Below are 18,456 nucleotides of genomic sequence, written 5' to 3' on the forward strand. Positions count from 1 at the left end.
TTTTGGATATCCCATAATCTAAGGATTGTACTCCATGATTCTGCAGCTTGAACTATGATAAATCCCACCCTCCAAAGCCATTGACACAACTCTTTGAGACTAGATAATAGTCCTGACAGCAAACAGTAAGTCTTTCCACCAACACATCCACGCCGCCTAACCCTGAGCTACACTGTACTGTTATTCCTAGATTATGTTGTTCATGAGTACTGAAATTTAGATTCCAAACACCCACATAAAATTTAATCTTTGGCTTCCCATTCCTCTATCTGAAAAATGTTCACCAGAGTATCCATTCTTCATAACTGTTACAAAGTTTGAATGGACAAGCACCTGAAGTATGCTCAGTTAATTATTACTAATTATTACTATGTGGCACATAGGATCCTGTAAATTTTAACTGTTAATGGTCTATAGCTTTTTGGCATTTAATTATTACTCCCTCAGCCATTTCTTCTAACTATGGAAATGGTAACATTAGGGGAAAAAGCATTCAGAAAACAATGATAGATAGTCCTTGGGACTATTAACATCAATGTCCTTGGGAAAAATCCAATGAGGGTCACGTCAGACACCCAGATGGCATAAGTCTCAAGTCCGAGAGCCAACATTTGCATTTCGGTCCCTTCCCTCACTCACTTCAATGGCGGCAGCATCTATGGACAAAAACACCGCGTTCTAACTCCATACAAAGCCAGCTTTTAACAAATTTCATCACTTTATATTTCCATATGCTGAAACGCTACATAAAAATTATAAATATGTGTGTGTATTTCTGCATAACACATGAACACTGGAAATCTGGCTATTTTATTTCATTAATGATTTATTTATATGAGAATATGAGTACACAGTAGCTGTCTTCAGACACACCAGAAGAGGGCATCAGATCCCATTACAGATGGTTGTGAGCCACCATGTGGTTGCTGTGAAGTGAACTCAGGATCTCTGGAAGAGCAGTTCAGTGCTCTTAACGGCTGAGCCATCTCTCCAGTCTGAACACTGGAAATCTGAAATTCCAATATATAATTCTAGTCCTGGTAATCCTTTAACATCTAATTATAAGGAGCACCTTGAAGAAAAGAATATAATTTAAAGAGCAGAAATACTTTCAGAGCTAAACTCCTTGAGATCAACTCCTCATCCTGACATTACCAGTCCTCTGATCTGGGCTGGTTCTGTGACCTCGTCTTGATGGTGAGTTTTAATTGTCAACTGCGAAGATCACCTGGCAGTCTGCGTGAGGAGTGTTGTGCTGTGCTGGCCTGTGCTGTGCAGCCTCTCCAGAAGGTTAAGTGTGTGGGCAGGCCCCCGTACTTTATGGCTGGGAGCCTGACCGAGTGAAAAGAGGCAGCAGGTAGGCACAGGAAGGAAGAACACACTCGCTCTCTGCTCTCGTCAGAGGATGTGACTGGCTTCAAGTTCCTACCACCTCCATTGCCCCACAAGGACGGGCTGTAGCTTGGAACAGTCAGCCAAATAAACCCTTTCCTCCTGAGTTGCTCCTACCCGGATGTTTTATTATAGCAATGAGAGAGAAACCTTTATTTCCTTCTCCTAAAATGAACAGAATACAGCAGCTGTGAAGGGCAGGAGTGAGTGATTCGCTCCAGGTACTGTCAGCACGGCCGTTACTAAGTCTCACTTTCCTTCAGACCTCTGCAGTCAAAGGAGCGCAGATAACCAGCTTCTCTACGACCTTTCCAGAACCGTGCTTCTGAATCACAGCTTTAAGGGGGAATGAAGTAACTAACAAAACACTTACTTTGCAGCAGCAGCAGCAGCAGCAGCAGCAAAATGTCTGTTGGGCAAGAGACTGTTTAGAGGACAGGGGTAAAGAGCTGCCTGGTGAGCCATCTTGCAGAGACTATGCCTTTGATGATGTATCAAGACTAGGAAAGAAACAAAATAATAACATCAAGTAATCATCACGTTCACACACTTTTACATTCTAAAAACCAGTATTTTTTTTTAAGCAACTAATTTTGTGATTATGTAAAAATAGGGGCTAGGGATTTTTTTTCCATATAATAATCAGGGCTGCCGCAAAAGCAAGCGGATCTCCGATTGGATCTTCCCAGAATGCACAGGAAAGGCTGGGTGTGGTGGCACATGTAATCCTGGGAACACTGAGATCCAGGTGGAGACCAGCAGATCCTGGAAGCTGATGGACTAGATAGCCTGACCCACACAGTAACGTTCCAGGCCAATCCGAGATCAAAGGAAAGAGGACAGGTGTCTGAGGAGCAACCCCAGGTTGTCCTCTGACCTCTACACATGCAATGCACATGCGCCCATCCCCCACCGAATGCGAACACAGGGACACACACATGCAAACATACAAGTATCTAAGAATAGGAACAGCGCGTAGTAGGTTAATGATGGAGTTCCTCGCCTAACGCATGTGTTCCAGGGCAGCGTCACTAAAAAGGAAAGGTAAAATACAGAAGTCCCACTTAGAGATTCTAAAAGCAAGGGGAGGCATCTAATACCTAACTCCTTTCTCCTTCACTTGTCCTGGACTTTGAGACAGGAACTCACTATAGATTAGCCTGACCTGGAACTCACTAAGTAGCCCAGGCTAGACTGAACCACAGGCAACCTGTGATTACAGGCATGAGCCATTACACCCTCTCCACCTATTTTTACATGAATCTCATTTCAGCTTAATAGACTATTTTATGTTTATTAATAGGGAATATGTACATATGTACCCCTAGAATTTTAAAAATAATTTCTTTTTATTATTAATTTTTAAACATACATTTACAGAATTGTCTGAGATCTTCTAAAAGCAGAAATAGTGAGAAATTTACCCTACCAGATCAAGACTTGTGATTAGAAAGAGCAGGGGGGAGAAAAGGTAGAATAGAGGGTGAAAAGAACAGGCCGATTATAACTGTATATGCATGGAAATAGCTCAATGAAGCCCATTTCATTTAAGCCAGGTGTGCGACACGGGAGGCAGAGGCAGGCAGATCTCTGTGAGTTCAAGCCCAACCTGATATACAGAGCACAGCTATGGCTGTTACGGGGAGAAACTCTGGAAACAAAAACTTTAAAATTCCACTTTTTAAAAGGCATTATAAAGTTATGGTGGTTCTTTATAATGGTAGTGGCACAAATCAGAAAGACAGATTAGTAAAACAAAAAATGGCTTGGCAATAAGATCATCCAAAGCTCCCACTACAGAAGGGGAAATCCCACTCATGGTGAATGATAACAATTAAAAGCCTTGCAGGATAAAGGAAAATGTCCTTACAGCTTTAAGGGAGGGACAGTTTCACAAACAAGGCCCTAAGGCCCTAGATAAAAAGTGGTTTACTAAGTGTTAAAAACTTCTGCTTATCAAATATACTTTTTACCAATTAAGAACTGAGGCTGTGGAGAGGGCTCACCACCAGCAACGTGCTTGTCATGCAAGCATGACGACCTGCTTTCACCCCCAACACATGTGAAACACTGAGCACAGTGACTTTTCCCTGTAATTCCAAAAACAGGAGGCTGCTCGCTGGGACTCACTAGCCAGCCAGCCTAGACTAATCAACACACCCAGGTCCTAGTGAGACACCCTGTGTCAGAAAAATGAGATGGATAACTCATGAGAAATAACACGCTAGATGCATGCACAGATATGTGCATTCCTTCCCACATGCACATACACTGAAAGGATGAACCCAAAATGGGTAGAATATATTTGCAACATGTTCAGTTAACAAGAGTAGTATTACCTCATTAGTAAGCAGGGAAAGGCCAATTTAAAACAGTATAGAATCCCACATCAGCACTACTGAAAGGGTGCTCAGCAGACCTGTTACAGTCTGCAACCATATAAAGGTTACACTAGCATGTGAAACAAGCAAACCACTAAATTACATTGTTCAATGCAACTGACAATACTTTTAATAATGGGCATGTTAGAGACTCCCATCCCTCAACACGTGGGAGCCTGGCCTTGTCTCAAATTATTTTTTTTAATAAAACTTAATCAAGAAAGCTGAAGATGGCCTTGTCTGGCTGGCATCAATGGGAGGGGAAGCCCTGGGTCCTGTGAAGGCTTGATGCCCCAGTGTAGGGGAATGATAGGGCAATGGGGCAGGAGTGGGTGGGTGAGTGGGGGAGCACCCTTGTGGAGGCAGGGAGAGAGGAGTGGAGTGGGGGCTTTTTGGGGGCTACCAGGAAGGGGGATAACATTTCAAATGTAAATAAAATAACCAATTTTTTAAAAAAAGAAAGCAGTGTCTGGTTTTATTGTGGAAAGAGTTTATTAACCGGATAACCTAAGTATCATTGTTTTACAAACACCGGAATAAGAAGCCTCTAGGTTATAGAGCTTAGGTTCCTGGTTAGTGGGGAGACAAGAACAATAATACAGGAAGGAGAAGGATTACAGGATAAAAGAAGGGAGAGGTTGTTTGCATTTAAAAGTAAAAACAGATTTCATAAAAAAGGTGATAGAGTTCTTGCTATGCAAGCATGAGGGATGAAATTCAGATTCCTGGCACACACACAAAAGCTGGATAAGCACAGTGCCACGCCTCCACCTCCAGGGCCTTCTCAAGCTCCAGGGAATCACAAGCTCCAGGTCCAGGGACAAACTCTGCCTCTGGAAACAGACTGGACAGTGGTTGGCAGAAGAGAGTCAACATCAATCTCCGGCCTCCGTGTGCACACACACATATACACTCATACACATGTGAACACACATGTATACCAAGTACACATACACATGAAAAAAATCTTAGAGTGTATATGACACTCTGAATTCGTATTTAAAGTACTCAGACATGAGTACACAAAATTGACAGTGCAGTTATAGATCATTGAAAAGACATGGGTGGGGTGGTTTTTCAGAGTTCTGAGCATAGGAGTACCATGATTAAGTTGTTTTGTAAATATTCCTTTATTTACTTAGAGCCTGGTGACAGGGTCTCAGGCTGTAGTCCTATATGGCCTAGAACTCACTGTGAGTCCAGGCTGATCTCAAACTTCCATCATTCCTCCTGACTTTGCCTCCCAAGTGCTGGAATTAGAAACATGTGCCACCACGATCAGCTAAAGGTCTTTTTTATTATCTTTTTTTAATTCATTAAGTTTTTATTTTATGTGTATGGGTATTTTTGCCCTTAGAGGTCAGAAGAGGGTGTCATATCAGGTGGAACTAGAACAGTTATGAGCCATCATGTGGGTGCTAGGAATCAAACCCAACTCCTCTGGAAAAGCAGCAAATCCTCTTAACTGCTGGGCCACCACGATGCACACATACTCCAGCTTAAGTTCTTAAAGAACCAATTCAGTACATATTTAGAGTATGCTACAGAAGCATCCAGGTGAGAAATGCTGTTGATTTAGAATAAGACAGTTGCAGTCTTACCATGAGAAGTCAAGAGTTTGGGTTAACAGCATTAAGAAGGCTGAGGCAAAAGGACTTTCTCAAGTTCAAAGCCACAAGACCAAGCCATTCAGAACCACAAAGCAAGACCTTGTCTCCAAAAATCCTCAACACACACACACACACACACACACACACACACACAAAACAAATAGTCTGGATCAATTTAAAAGTAAAGCAAACAGGATTTGTCAACTATTTAATGCAAAGTGAGGAAGAAAAGAGTCAAAGATACTGAGGTTGTGGCCTGGACAACTAAACGTATATAACTTTTATCAAATGAGATGAAGGTGCAGCCTATGATTATAAACTTGGTTTTAAACCTGTGTGACATACCCGTAAGTTATACACATACAGCTCTAGAATTCGCACATGAGTATAAGGCTGAACTTCAGGAAAGAAGTCCCAACTGCATTTAAATATTTGATAGCCATTAAAATATCTGAGTTAACAACAGATGAGGCCACTAAAGGGATGAATTCACACACACACACACACACACACACACACAAATTTGATGTTAGATACAGAAGAAACGAGAAGGAAGAAGGTGATCCTGGGACGCTTCAGGGAAACTGGCTGGGGAGAAGATAAGCTGACTAATTAATGTGAGAAGTAACAGGCAGACTAATGAGAAAACTAGTATGTAACCTGGACGCTAAGAGGACAAGTGACGGAAATGTAAAATCTTCAGTTCTCTTCTTGGCTTCTTCAATTTTGTCTCATGTGCTTTCTATCATATATGAAGGTAATAACCCTCAATTTCTTTTCATTAACAACATATTCTGGTTTGCTTTAGTAGTCATCGGGATGTGTTGTGACCTCTTGTCATCCCTAACGTTGGAAGAATGATTCTAAGTAAGGATGCTGATCTTGACAGTGAACTTTCCTGAGAAAAGTTAAAAGAGAAAATGGATACAGCGTTTGTTAGGAAGAGTGGAGAGCTCCTAAGGTGTGTAGTTCACGGGTAGAGATTTACCTAGCACATTTGGCGTCCTAGATTCCATACTCAACGAAATAAATCACAACCTTCACTTCTTCCCTGCCATTTAATAGGTGAATTTAGCCACGTGCCAAGTGGGATTGGTTTCTTCCTCTTAAAATGGAATGGTCCAGGCTGTTTCGTCCATTTAAAGACCTGATTTCATTGGATTTATTTAAAAAATAAAAAGGCATGGTACTAAAGGGGCTGTCATACTAACCAATCAGACCTGACTTGTTACTGAAAAAAGAAACACTACAGAATTAATGTCCAAATAATAAACATGATAACCTCTGTAAATTTAAGATCTGGAGTCTTTATTCAAAAAGCAACAATTAACACTCCAAGGTTCAGATGTTTTACAGATGTAAACCACTTCACATAACACCTTTCCCTTCACACACCCAGTATTCCACACACAGGACAGAATCCTGCCTTCTGTTCCTCGTCCCTGACTGAAAGGACTGCCAATGTATTTTTCCTCCCATTTCATCCTCAGAGTGACAAGCTCCAAAAGAGAAACCTTGCGTTAAGGGTCACTTTTAAGCAGTGATGGCCCTCTGGGTTGTGGAGCCCAGAAGTACCTAGAGCTGACAGGTGCCTACGAGAGTCTGGCGTGTACACTGCGGCAACAAGAGAATCGGCCCTAAATTTACTTTCCCTGTAAGAGCACCGCTTGTCTTACCTCTACCGAGGTACCTTGCGGCCGCCGCCATGTTGACTGTTCCGGATTGTGCTGCCGATATTGGTCCCGGGTTTCAACTGCACCGCAACGTGAAAAAGGTTCCTCTCGGAAACTGGCAAAGGGGGGAAGGTGTTGAAAGGAGCAGAGGAGCAGGGCGGGACGACCTAGCTTCTGTGCCCTCGTGGCGCGGTTCGCCTAGGACTGCCCTTCGTGGTTCCGGTTCAAAGGCTTATCAACCTGCAGGGGGGAAAAATGGCTTTGTTAAAAACGCCGTAATTATTCGTTCCTTCTTATTTTTAATTTTTGGCCCTGCAAATATGCTCAGAACAATCATTTAAATAGAGGGAACCTAGTTCACTGCTTAAAGTCTTGAAAAACCTGGAGTATCCCTGCCTCCTTCGCTACATTCTCAGCCCTGATATTAGTTTTGTTTTGTTTTCTTTTCTTTTCTTTTCTCTTCTTTCCTTCTCTTTTCTTTTCTTTTCTTTAAATGAACATTGCTAGGCCACCGTACTCCAAGCTAGCATAAGCGAGCCTCTGAGATAGATCTTCTTGATAGCAAACAGAAAACAGGATCCGTCAAACTTCGCTACCACCCAAGGCTGGCCAGAAGGTCCTGCTCACTCCCTCCCTTTCAACAACACCAGGCAAACCTTAATCTTTCATAGGTCTGCTTTTCAGTTTCCAGCTGCTTGTAAGCCGCGCAGGACCTAACAAGCAGTACACTACTTGGCGTTTTAGAAGCACGTCTAGAGTTTTGTTTTGCTTCTTGGTGTTTGTTCGTCTGTTTCATTTTTGTTTTACATAGCCATCAGAGACCCTTACACAGGTTATTCGGACCTTCCCCCTCCCAAAGACATCTGTTATGTCACAGCTGCCCGTGTAGGTTTCTCTAAACAAAGTCTGATCACGAATTAAACCAATTCATAAGGATAACCCACTCCAGTGATTGGCCATTTCCAAAGGCTCACTTATGGCCTCTGCCTACCTCCTCAACTAACAACCTTCCTAACACACATGCGAGTGTACACGCACGCGCGTACACACACACACACACACACACACAGAAGGAGAGACAGAGGGAGAGAGGGAGGGAGGGGGTGAGGAGGAGAAGACACACATTTCTCACTTATTTTTTTTGGTTCTTTTTTTTTTTTTTTTTTCGGAGCTGGGGACCCGAACCCAGGGCCTTGAGCTTCCTAGGCAGCTCTACCACTGAGCTAAATCCCCAACCCCTCATTTCTCACTTATGAGACATTTTTCCTCTGTGGCTTCTGCTTGAATTATCATGTATCACATTAACAGTATTTTTTTCCTTGAGATTTAAATTCAGACTTAGGTCAATGTTGTCAGTCTCCTCTCATACTTCCAAGACTGAGTTACGGCCACTTCTTCCTGTATAATAAACAGAAGTTGTAATTTTTTATTTGAAACAATTCTGAGACCTCTTTTTCCTTATAATACAACTTACCAACCTAAGTATACAATGTAGTGGGTTTTAGAGGACTCAGAGTTGTGCAGCTCTCACAATGTATCTCCCTACCTCTGTGAGCTCTTTGTGGGCAGCAACCATGCCACTCCTTTGTAACCTCAGCACATACTACACACAGCATCAGGTGGGAAGGAAGGTCTGCAGTAAAAGTTTATTGAAAAAACTGAATATGTGCATACATGAATTAGTGACTTGATAAGAGTTTCAGGTCTGCAAAACTTTACGTGGCTCATGAAGCTACCCACAGAAGATGGGCCAGATCAAAGCTAGAATTTTCCAGAAGCTTTACTTTATATTTATACCTAGTAGCCATCTAAATGAACAAGATTGTTACTTATTGACTGCTCTGGTTAACTTCTAAGCAGTTACTTCAAAAGCCCTGCGACTGTTAAAAAAAATAAATAAATCAAAACAAAAACTTAGAAGAACTTGAATCTACTGTGATAACTTTGTTCCTGCTTGCCCTTTTTTCCTTCTATGCTCTATTCACATATATGTGAGCAACTGCTACATATCATGTGTTGTACTTACATGCATAAATAAGGGAGAGCAGGTAAACTGGCAGTCACCTCATGGTACTTAAAGATAATTCAGTCTAAGGATCTATGCAAGTCCACCTGTTGCTGGCTCTTAGATTCATCTCATCTCCACAGCTGGCCCTCACCTGAAAATGCCTACCATGAGAACACAACCATTCAGTCAGAACTTACAAAATGTAATAAGCTTACAGACAGCAGTATTATTATTAAAACAATGTCCTGTATAACTTCAATGTGCCACATTCTCTTCTTTAGTCACCAGAATCTGATGACATGACTCAAGTGAGATCCAGATAAGAGAGATAGATAGATGATGTTCATTGGCTTAAGACTTTACAAAAGCTATAACTGAAATAAGCAGTCCATTATAATGATTTTAACTTCTATCTGGATTTAGAATTATGAAGGAGATTGAGGCATACCTCAGGGTATTTCTGTGAAGATATTTCTAGGGAGAATTAATTGGTGGGGAAAAACCATCCTGGATGTGGGTAGCCCTATCCTGTAGGCTGTGAGCCCTGTGAGCTCTGACAGAACAAAGGGGAGAGAGGAGAAAGGCAGCTGGCAGCTGAGTGCTGGCTTCTTTCTGCTTGCTTCTGGTCATGGCACAAACCATTCTGCTATGTGTTCTCCAACTATGATGGTCCGAATCCTGTAAAACTATAAGTCGAACTAAATCTGTGTTTTAAGACATTTCTGCCACAGTATTTTGGTCACAGTAAGGAAAAAAAATAACATATACCAAGCCTCTGAATATTTGATACATAAAAATTTCTTTTTGTTGAAGAAAACTATTTTGGTTAAGTGGGGATATTCTGGAATCAAGCTTCCTGCCTTTAAATTCCAATATTACCACTGTGAGTGTGTACAATATGGAGCAAGTAGCTATAACCCTCTGGCCCCGATTCCTTATTTGTGACATGGGGCTAATAATGAAATAATTTTCATAGACCCATACTATAGTTCCTGTCACAGAGTCAACCCTGAATGAACACTAAATGTCATTATTAAAGAACCAGATAAAATTCTTAGTCAGAACGACAAAATGAAGCATCTGCTTATTAAAACCATGCATACTATTCTTGTTCCCACACATGCTAGGAGAGAGCTTTTATTAGTATTTTCAAAGTCGCTTGTCTACATAGTTCGTCTTAAAAAGCAAGGTTTGCCAGTTGGTTTCTAGGAAGGCTTAGCCACTCCAGGAGCCATGGCAATATGCCAGCAGCCTCCCTACTTGGCTGATTTCCCTGGAGGGAAAATATTTAAATATGTCCTTAAGCCTGATGTTGTTTTGATCCATGTCCTCGGACTTCTTCAAGCATTTCCCAGTTGATCAGGACATTCGTATTTGAGGAAAAGTTACTTTCTGTTCAAGGTTAGAGTTGAAAAAAAATGATTTCTTTCATCTTACAAAAATAAGGAAATCTAATTCTCTCTCTCTTTCACTCCTGTGTAAGAGTTACTAAGGAGGCCTCATTGAACTCAGACTGGCCGCTCTCCACCTCATGAACCTCTGACCCATCAAGTCTGGAGTAGGAACCTGACCATTTGCATTCACAATGGGTTCTGGGGTGACACTGATATAGTGACCTAGGGACCACACTTACAAAAACTCCCTAAGTAACTAAGAAACATTTGCACATGTTTGACATTAACTTGGAAAGGAGGAGTGGTTATTCTGTATAAAAATATAAAATCACCCCACGGACAATCAATCTACTGTTATCTTCTCTAACTTTACACACCAACTTCTGTGTTTCAGCATCAAAATTCTGTCGCCAGTAGGCATAGTTTCCAAAGCTTTCCTTCCTACCTTGATTTTAAGAATTACCAATGCTCCTGTTCCCTCTCCACATTACGGTCATTTCGGAATCAGGTTGTGGTTAACATTTTTACTACCCAGAACAGTAGCATCTCAGTATAAAGTTGAAAGTTCTGTAAGTGACAGAGTAGAATTCATATTATCTTGTTTCTCAAAGGCAGGAGTTTCTGTGTTTCTCTAGGAGACTAGCTTGAATAGAGATTGAATTAGGAGATTCAGAACTGTGCAGTGATATGACAGGGAAAGCTTAACAATTGACTCTACAATACAAAGAAATTTGTAACACTTGCACGTTTCCATGCCGTAAATTCTCTCACAATAATTAATTTCAAGCTATTAATCTTAAAGTCAACCAGCTCACCAAACCCTTGATAATTTATAACTTGGTTCTCATATAGCCAGTACTAAGCTATTGGAAGTTTTCTAGTAAAATAAAAGCTTTTAAAGACCTCTAAACCAAACCAATTCTTTCTTGGTCCACATTTCTCAAAATGTATGAATACAAGTCACCAGGAAATCTGATTAAAAGGGTAGGTTGTGATTCAATAAATCTTGAACAAGATCAGAGAGGCTGATTTCTAGGAACTGACAATGTGGCTAGTCCATGGGTTCTACTTTAAGTACAAAGGTCCCAGAATACAGCAAACAACAAAGTCGTTATTTCTTTGCCTTTATTTGCTTGTCTATCTTTGTGTTTCACACTGTACATCAGGCTTGCCTGAAACTCACTACATCACCCAGACTGACCTCTATCTTGCAGAAGTGTTCCTGCCAGAGCCTTCCAATTACTGGACAAAAATCTACATTGATATCATTAATGCTAAACCATATTGTTGTGCACTGACTCTCTCTCTCCTCATAAGGAATAAGCTTAAGTAGATTCCTGCATTTCTGAGTCTGTACCTCATGGCTCCCATCTTCAGTGGAGAGAGAAGCCTTCCTGTCCCACCCACCTACATCTGCTCCTGATCTAAACTTCCTCTCTCACTTAGATAAAACTTCCCAGGCCCAGTTATTTGAAACTTGTTTTAATTCATGTTGAGGCTTAATTCTTCAATGATGCAATGTTGGGAGGGAGGGCCTAGTGGGGGTGTTTAGATATTCAAGAGAGTAGAACCCTCGCAGTGGGTTGAAGGTTTCCTTCTGGGAAGGGTTAAATGTGTCAGGAGTTTAGCCCTTCTATCTCTTACATGTGCCTGGTCTTCCCTTTTCCTTTTCCTTAGGGTCCCACTTGGTTTACTGGCACAAGACTCTCACCAGAAGCCAAGCAGATGCCATTTCTATTTCCTTGAACTTCCTGGTCTTCTTCAGAACTGAAACAAATAAAGGCCTATTTTTTATAAGTTGCACAGTCTCCGACATTCTTCTATAAGAAAGGAAAACAAATTAAGGTGCCATTTGACAAGGTCTGTTCATGCTTGATCCTAATTTGGCTTGAAGAAAACAAACAGCAAAGACAAAAGCCCTGAACTAACCATTCCTCTCTTGAAGCAGAGATTGAGAGATTGAGAGACTGAAATGTTTAGGTGGGCGGATTTAAGCTGGTAATGCCACAAAGGAGATTCAGAGCAAGGGAACCTTGAAAGACAGACGGAACCTGCCAGGGACGAAGCGAGCCTGGTTACATGAATCATTCACTTGCAAGAATAGAGATGGTGTGGGAACGGTGCAAAAAGAAAGCAGAGACCGATAATGGGTGGAGGAAAGGGATCTCCGGCCACAGCTGCCTCAGCTCCTATTACAGTGCCTGTCAAGATGCCGCATCCCTGTTCTTCCCCTCCGTTCTCGTGAGATCCTTTGTCTACCCTGTGCGCGTCTACAATAACTCTTTATCCCCTCAAAATAGTACCCGTGAATTTTATATTTTCTAAAAATAAAAAAGAAAAGGCAGAAAACCTACAGGAGTCCACAGGATATGAAGGCTCATGCCTGGCACTTAGGTGGTGGAGGAAAGACAACGGTTGCAGCTTGAAGGCCAGGGGATTCCTTACGCAGCCTGAGCTACAGAGTAAATCTACCCTAACCCTTCATTAAAACAAAAGGAAAGAAGGAAGGAAGGAAGGAAGGAAGGAAGGAAGGAAGGAAGGAAGGAAGGAAGGAAGGGTAGGGGAGAAGCACATTAACACAGAGAGAGAGAGAGAGAGAGAGAGAGAGAGACAGAGAGAGAGAGAGAGAGAGAGAGAGAGAGAGAGAGAGAGAGAGAGAGAGAGAGAGAGAGAGAGAGACACCCCTGTAGGAATCATCTCTTTGTTCTAGTATAAAAAAAAAAGTGTGAATGACAGCTCTACTCCAGATCTAGAATTAGGATTGAACCCTAACCTCAAAATCTCAGAATTTGAAAAGCTTTGGATGTCTTCCAGCTACTTCATTCACTGGAACGCTCAGACGAATTCTTGTGAGAAAGATAAGAATTCTGAGATGTAGTTTATCACATTTGTAGTCAATTCTAGTTGTTAGAAGGCTCTTGCTTATACTAAACCCGAAATCTCTCCATAACTTAAGCCTGTTGGAATGTTTTTAGCGAGTTCCGTTTCCACCTAGGGAACCTTCTGGAACATTAGAAGATCTATGTGCCCTCTTTTAAATCTGTCCTCACTTGACTGAATATGCTCCTAACTCTAGTTATCCAGTTTCTCCTTTCTTTAGGGGACAGCAAGAAACTCTCACTCTCCTAGGACCTCACCAAGGACTCCAGTTTGCCTATGGTACAAAGTATTCCTTAAAGAATAGTCACGAACTGAGCAAAAACACCCCAAGGCAATAACACTGATTCGGGAAATATTGCTGTAATCTAAAATTTCATTAACTTTGCTGCAGTTCTAACAGCTTCACTCACCACTTTGTAATTATCTTGTTTCTCTTCAGCATTTCTTCTTTTATGATGAAAACATACCACAGATATCTTGCGTTTTGAATTAAACTGAGTGGACGCTTTTGGATGAACGTTTTGCTTTGCTAGTTCTGTATTCTAAAAGAGCACTACCGACACATTTAGAGAGTAAAGAGGAATGTAAGGGCCAGTCAGATGGCTGAAGGGCTAAAAGCACTTGCTGCAAAGTTTGATAGCCTGCATTTAATCCCTGACCCAATCATGGGAGGAGAGAACTGACTCCTGGAAGGTGTTCTCTGACTTCCCCTCAACATATATCATGGCAACAGGTAGCATGTCCACACTATGGCTTTACCATAGATGTGTGTGCCCACCCATGCAAATAAATACATGTTTTAAAAAAAGAAAACTGAATTTAATAACTTAACTAAACATGTCCATAAGTCTAACATATATTCAACACAAAAATTGCCACATTTTGCATTCTTTTTACAGTAAGTAATTGCAATGTATTTTTCACTTGAAAGTAATTTTCACTTGAAGCACAGACTACATCTCGAATATTTATCTGTGCCTGCTTTATTGACCAGGACAACTTTGAAATCATAGTAAGCATTGCAATAGCTGGGCCTTACTAAATACTTATTTACTGTATTACAGGCACTGTTCCAAGTGAGTTGCATCATTTAACTCCTTAGATCCTCACAACACCCTTCTGGGATGGGCACCGTAATTATTCTCACTTTACAGATGAGGGGAAGAGTCACTGAGAAGTTAAGTAACTGGTCTAGCTAGTTAAGGTAGGACTTGAATCTACAATGACTGGCTCAGGGCTCACTTCCCTACCATGTATGTATCATACATATATCTCACACGGGTCTTGGTGCTAAGCACTATACATAAAGCATTATGGGTAATCACCTTTTACAGAGGAAGAAATAAGACCCCAAGATGTTAATTTCTTGCCCAGGATGACAAGCTGTTACTAGACCCGGACATCAGAGCCAATGTATCTAACCTTTGAACTTTCCACCTCCACTTCACTGCTACCCCCAAAACTCTGGTGTTTACACATATTTACACCCATGAGCCAATGTTTGTTGCTGGTATTTTAAATAAAAGAATGACGGGATAACATCAGTGTGTGGGGGAGAAAGCAAGCAAGGCATGAGCACACCAGCACTGTGTTTTGATCTTCAAAGCTAAGTATGTTAAGTCACAGGCACCAGCAAAACACTAATTAGAGTCAACCATTTATCTCAAGCACACGAAGAACACTCGAATGGGGTAAAAGTTGTTTCAAACATTTATCTAAAATATGGAAACATGCATTTAAAAGAAGCTTTACGCAACAAGAAAAATAACAATACCAACAAAGCAATTCTCAGGAAGACATCTTATTTTTATGGAAGTTGCTGGAACTCACAGAAGCAAGGAGACAGCACAGGTTGGAAGAATGTGACGGCCCTCCCTTTTGTCCTCTGTGGTGTTATTCTTTTGCAAGCCTGCCGTTCTATTGTTCCATTGTTATACTCCATCTAGACCTTGTTTTTTTCTTTTAACTGTTAGGTGTTTTGAGGTTGAGTCCCTCTCCAAATTCTAGCATTTGGGGTTAATAAGATCTTCCCAGTCTCTAGGCATCTCTTTCTTCACTGTTTTGAAAATTAGTCTGAGGTTTTTAGTGGAACTTGGGAAATATTTTTAGTCATTTTTGTTTGTTTGTTTGTTTTAATGACAGAGTCATCAAAAAGTCAGGCTGACTTTGAACTTTACGTCTTTCTGTCTCAGGGTTCCTAGGTGATAGAATTATAGGGTTGTGCCACCATGTCTTCCCGCGGTGGGCAAGTGGTCATGGGGGGGGGCATAAAGGGGGAACTGAGCAAGCCAGTAAACTGCCTTCCTCTGTGGTCTCTGGTTCAGTTCCTTTCTCCAGCTTCCTGTTTTGGAATCTTGCTCTAACTTCCCTCTGTTATGAACCTGGACACGTAAGATGAAATAAACCTTTTTTCCCTCAAGTTGGTTTTGGTCAGTATTTTATCATAGCAACGGAAAGCACAGCAGGACTCTGCCTGTTGTTGTTGTTGTTGTTGTTGTTGTTATTATTATTATTATTATTATTATTATTATTATTATTATTATCTCAGAACACTGATTTCAAATACTTTAGCTCTACCTGAGCACAGTAGTATCACATTTTTGTCATTCCTCTGATTTTTCTGTTGCTGCTCCTGGGTTTTGCCCCATGGTATAGCTTAGGTATGGAATATTTCCCCAAAGACTTATGTGCTCAAAAGGCTTGCTGTCCTATTTGTGGATTAAATAATTGGGTATCAACTGGGTCATAAGAACTCTGACCTAATTAATAGGTTAATCCATTGATGGATTTAAACTTTGATAGCATAATCAAAAATAGTGGGGGATGGGATGTGGTTTAAGGAAGTAGGTCACAGGTGATGAGTCTTCAAAGGCTGTTTGGTCCCAGCCAATCCCTGTCTTCCTCTTTTCTATCCTAGTTGCCAAGAGATAAGCATCTGTTTCACCACACCCTTTTCCATGGTATTCTCTCTCTAGATCCAGGAATATGAGTCAAAACTCACATTGACTTCCTGAAACTATGCCAAACCAAGTCTCCCTTCCCTGAAGTTGTTATCTTAGGTGTTTATCACAGTGACAAAATGTGTGATAACCATACCCTGGTTATTATGCGATAAAGGCTGAGGAATGGTAGAAAGCAATAGAAGAAAGAGGGTCTAGTAATTAGTTCTCTCATTTCAGTGATCACAAACCCCACCAGAAACAACTAAAGCAAAGGTGGTTTGCTTTGGCTCTCAGTTCAGAGGAACACAGTCCATCATCACCGATAAAATGGCTGGTGAGGGTTCCCGTGGGGGAGGGGTGAGTACTTTGGTCTGTGGTGCCAATGAGAAAGTGGAAAAGGAGGATGCCAGTGCTCAGCTGGACCCCAGTCCATGGACTGGTGACACTCACAATCGAGGTGGGCCATTTCTCCTTCGTTTACTCTGGAAACTCCCTCAAAGAAGTGCTCAGAGGTGTGTCCCCTAGGTGAGTCTAAGTCTGGCCAAGTTGGGCAATGGAACTAACAATCACAAGAAAGAAATGGACTAGGGAGGTTCAACAGTCAAGGAGACAGTGGTTCAAGCTAAGCTTTCCTAGCATGATGAGCTAAAAAGGCATGCCCCAACACAAGGCTTGGTTTCTCCACCATAAAACAGAAACGGAAACATTTTGTAACATGATTTTCCCGCTGCAGTTCTCAAATTCAGCGACTATCCTGAATGACTGTGTACTTTGCTAAATGCTTTTTTTTTTCCTTTCTTTTCTTTTTTTTTCGGAGCTGGGGACCGAACCCAGGGCCTTGCGCTTGCTAGGCAAGCGCTCTACCACTGAGCTAAATCCCCAACCGCGCTAAATGCTTATTTTTAAAGTATAAACAAAATAATCTTTGCTAGAAGCTGGAGAGATGGCTCTGTGATTAAGAGCATTAACTGTTCTTCTAAAGGATATGGGTATGATTCTCACTACTTGAATGGCAGCTAATGACTGTCTGTTATCTCTAGTTCCAAGAGATTCAACTCCCTCTTTTGGCCTCTAAGTTCACGAAGACACAAATGCAGGCAAAATACCCATACACATACAATAATTTTAAAGAAAATCTATTTTTCTGTCTTTTCTGGAAGACAGAGCAAGCCCTAGCAAAGCAAGGACCAAGGGGATACACAAATGACCAGGAATAGGAAGTGTTCAGCATTCTAAGTCATCAGAAAACTAGGTTTATCTAGAAAAAAATAATATTCAATGGTCAAAAGAAAACAATCATCACTGGGACAGGTATATAAATAGAATATAATTTTTGTAAAAACTTTAATAATGCTGTAAGCCCTAAGTTATACAACTTCTTAGTTTGTACCAGTACAGGTTCAAAGCATGTGACTCTTCACGATAACATCCAAATACACTTCCCTGAAGATTACCTACAGTAGATGAGAGAGAACAAGAAGCCTTGGTTCTCAAGATTCCACCATAGGTAAAGGCCCGATACCTTTATGGTTGATAATACCAGTGGGGAGTTTCCAGTGTTGCCATAGCTCACCATGGAAAGCACACAGTGGACTCAGGAATCAGTGGCTGAACAATAGGAACACACCACTCAGTACAAGCCTTACACCTCCTGAGACCCGGCGACCTGAGAATCAGCTACACAAATGACCACCTGGCTCTTTGCATGGCTCTGGTAAGGAGCAGTGGCTCCTGAGGTGAGCAAGAGCATTTGAAAGGCAAAAGACCAGTAGACAAGGGGAGGGGATTCTGGGTGTGTAGCTCAGGGCTCTGCTCTGCCCAGTGCCTCTCAAGGACCAGAGTCAGAACTCAGGAAGGAGAGACAATACAAATATGTGTAGGGCTGAGCGTGGCGGTGCACACCATTAATCCCAGCACTGACAATCTCCATGGCTCTGGTTCTTTCTCTTCAGAAGGTAACAAAATGCATACTTTGGAGAGAAGCAAAAAGACCGATGCCATGCAGGGGCAACTTGAGGAACAGGGCATGTCTTCCCTTGGTATAGGCATCAGGAGCTAAGGAGCCTTTGAAGGTGTGGAATACGAAGCCAATAATGACTGTGGGGTCGCCAAGGCAGGGACCAGTTTAGAAAACAGCAGCTGCAAGAGTATAGCCATCCGGTAATCTAAGCAGGCA

General features: G+C 41.6%; 1 protein-coding gene across 1 annotated transcript in view; it reads right to left on the reverse strand.

Moving 5' to 3' along the window:
• Mrpl1 (mitochondrial ribosomal protein L1) overlaps positions 1–7,184 on the reverse strand; it is a 55,704-nt gene extending 48,520 nt beyond the window's left edge. The window contains exons 1-2 of the mRNA XM_032916260.1: positions 7,060–7,184; positions 1,766–1,892 (exon numbers count right to left, since the gene is read on the reverse strand). Coding sequence (XP_032772151.1) covers positions 1,766–1,892; positions 7,060–7,090 — 158 coding nt within the window. The 5' untranslated portion in view covers positions 7,091–7,184. The remainder of the gene's footprint in view (positions 1–1,765; positions 1,893–7,059) is intronic.
• Positions 7,185–18,456: the final 11,272 nt, after the last annotated feature.

This window comes from Rattus rattus, chromosome 11 (assembly GCF_011064425.1).
Source record: "Rattus rattus isolate New Zealand chromosome 11, Rrattus_CSIRO_v1, whole genome shotgun sequence".
In the NCBI taxonomy this organism is placed as follows: Eukaryota; Metazoa; Chordata; class Mammalia; order Rodentia; family Muridae; genus Rattus; species Rattus rattus.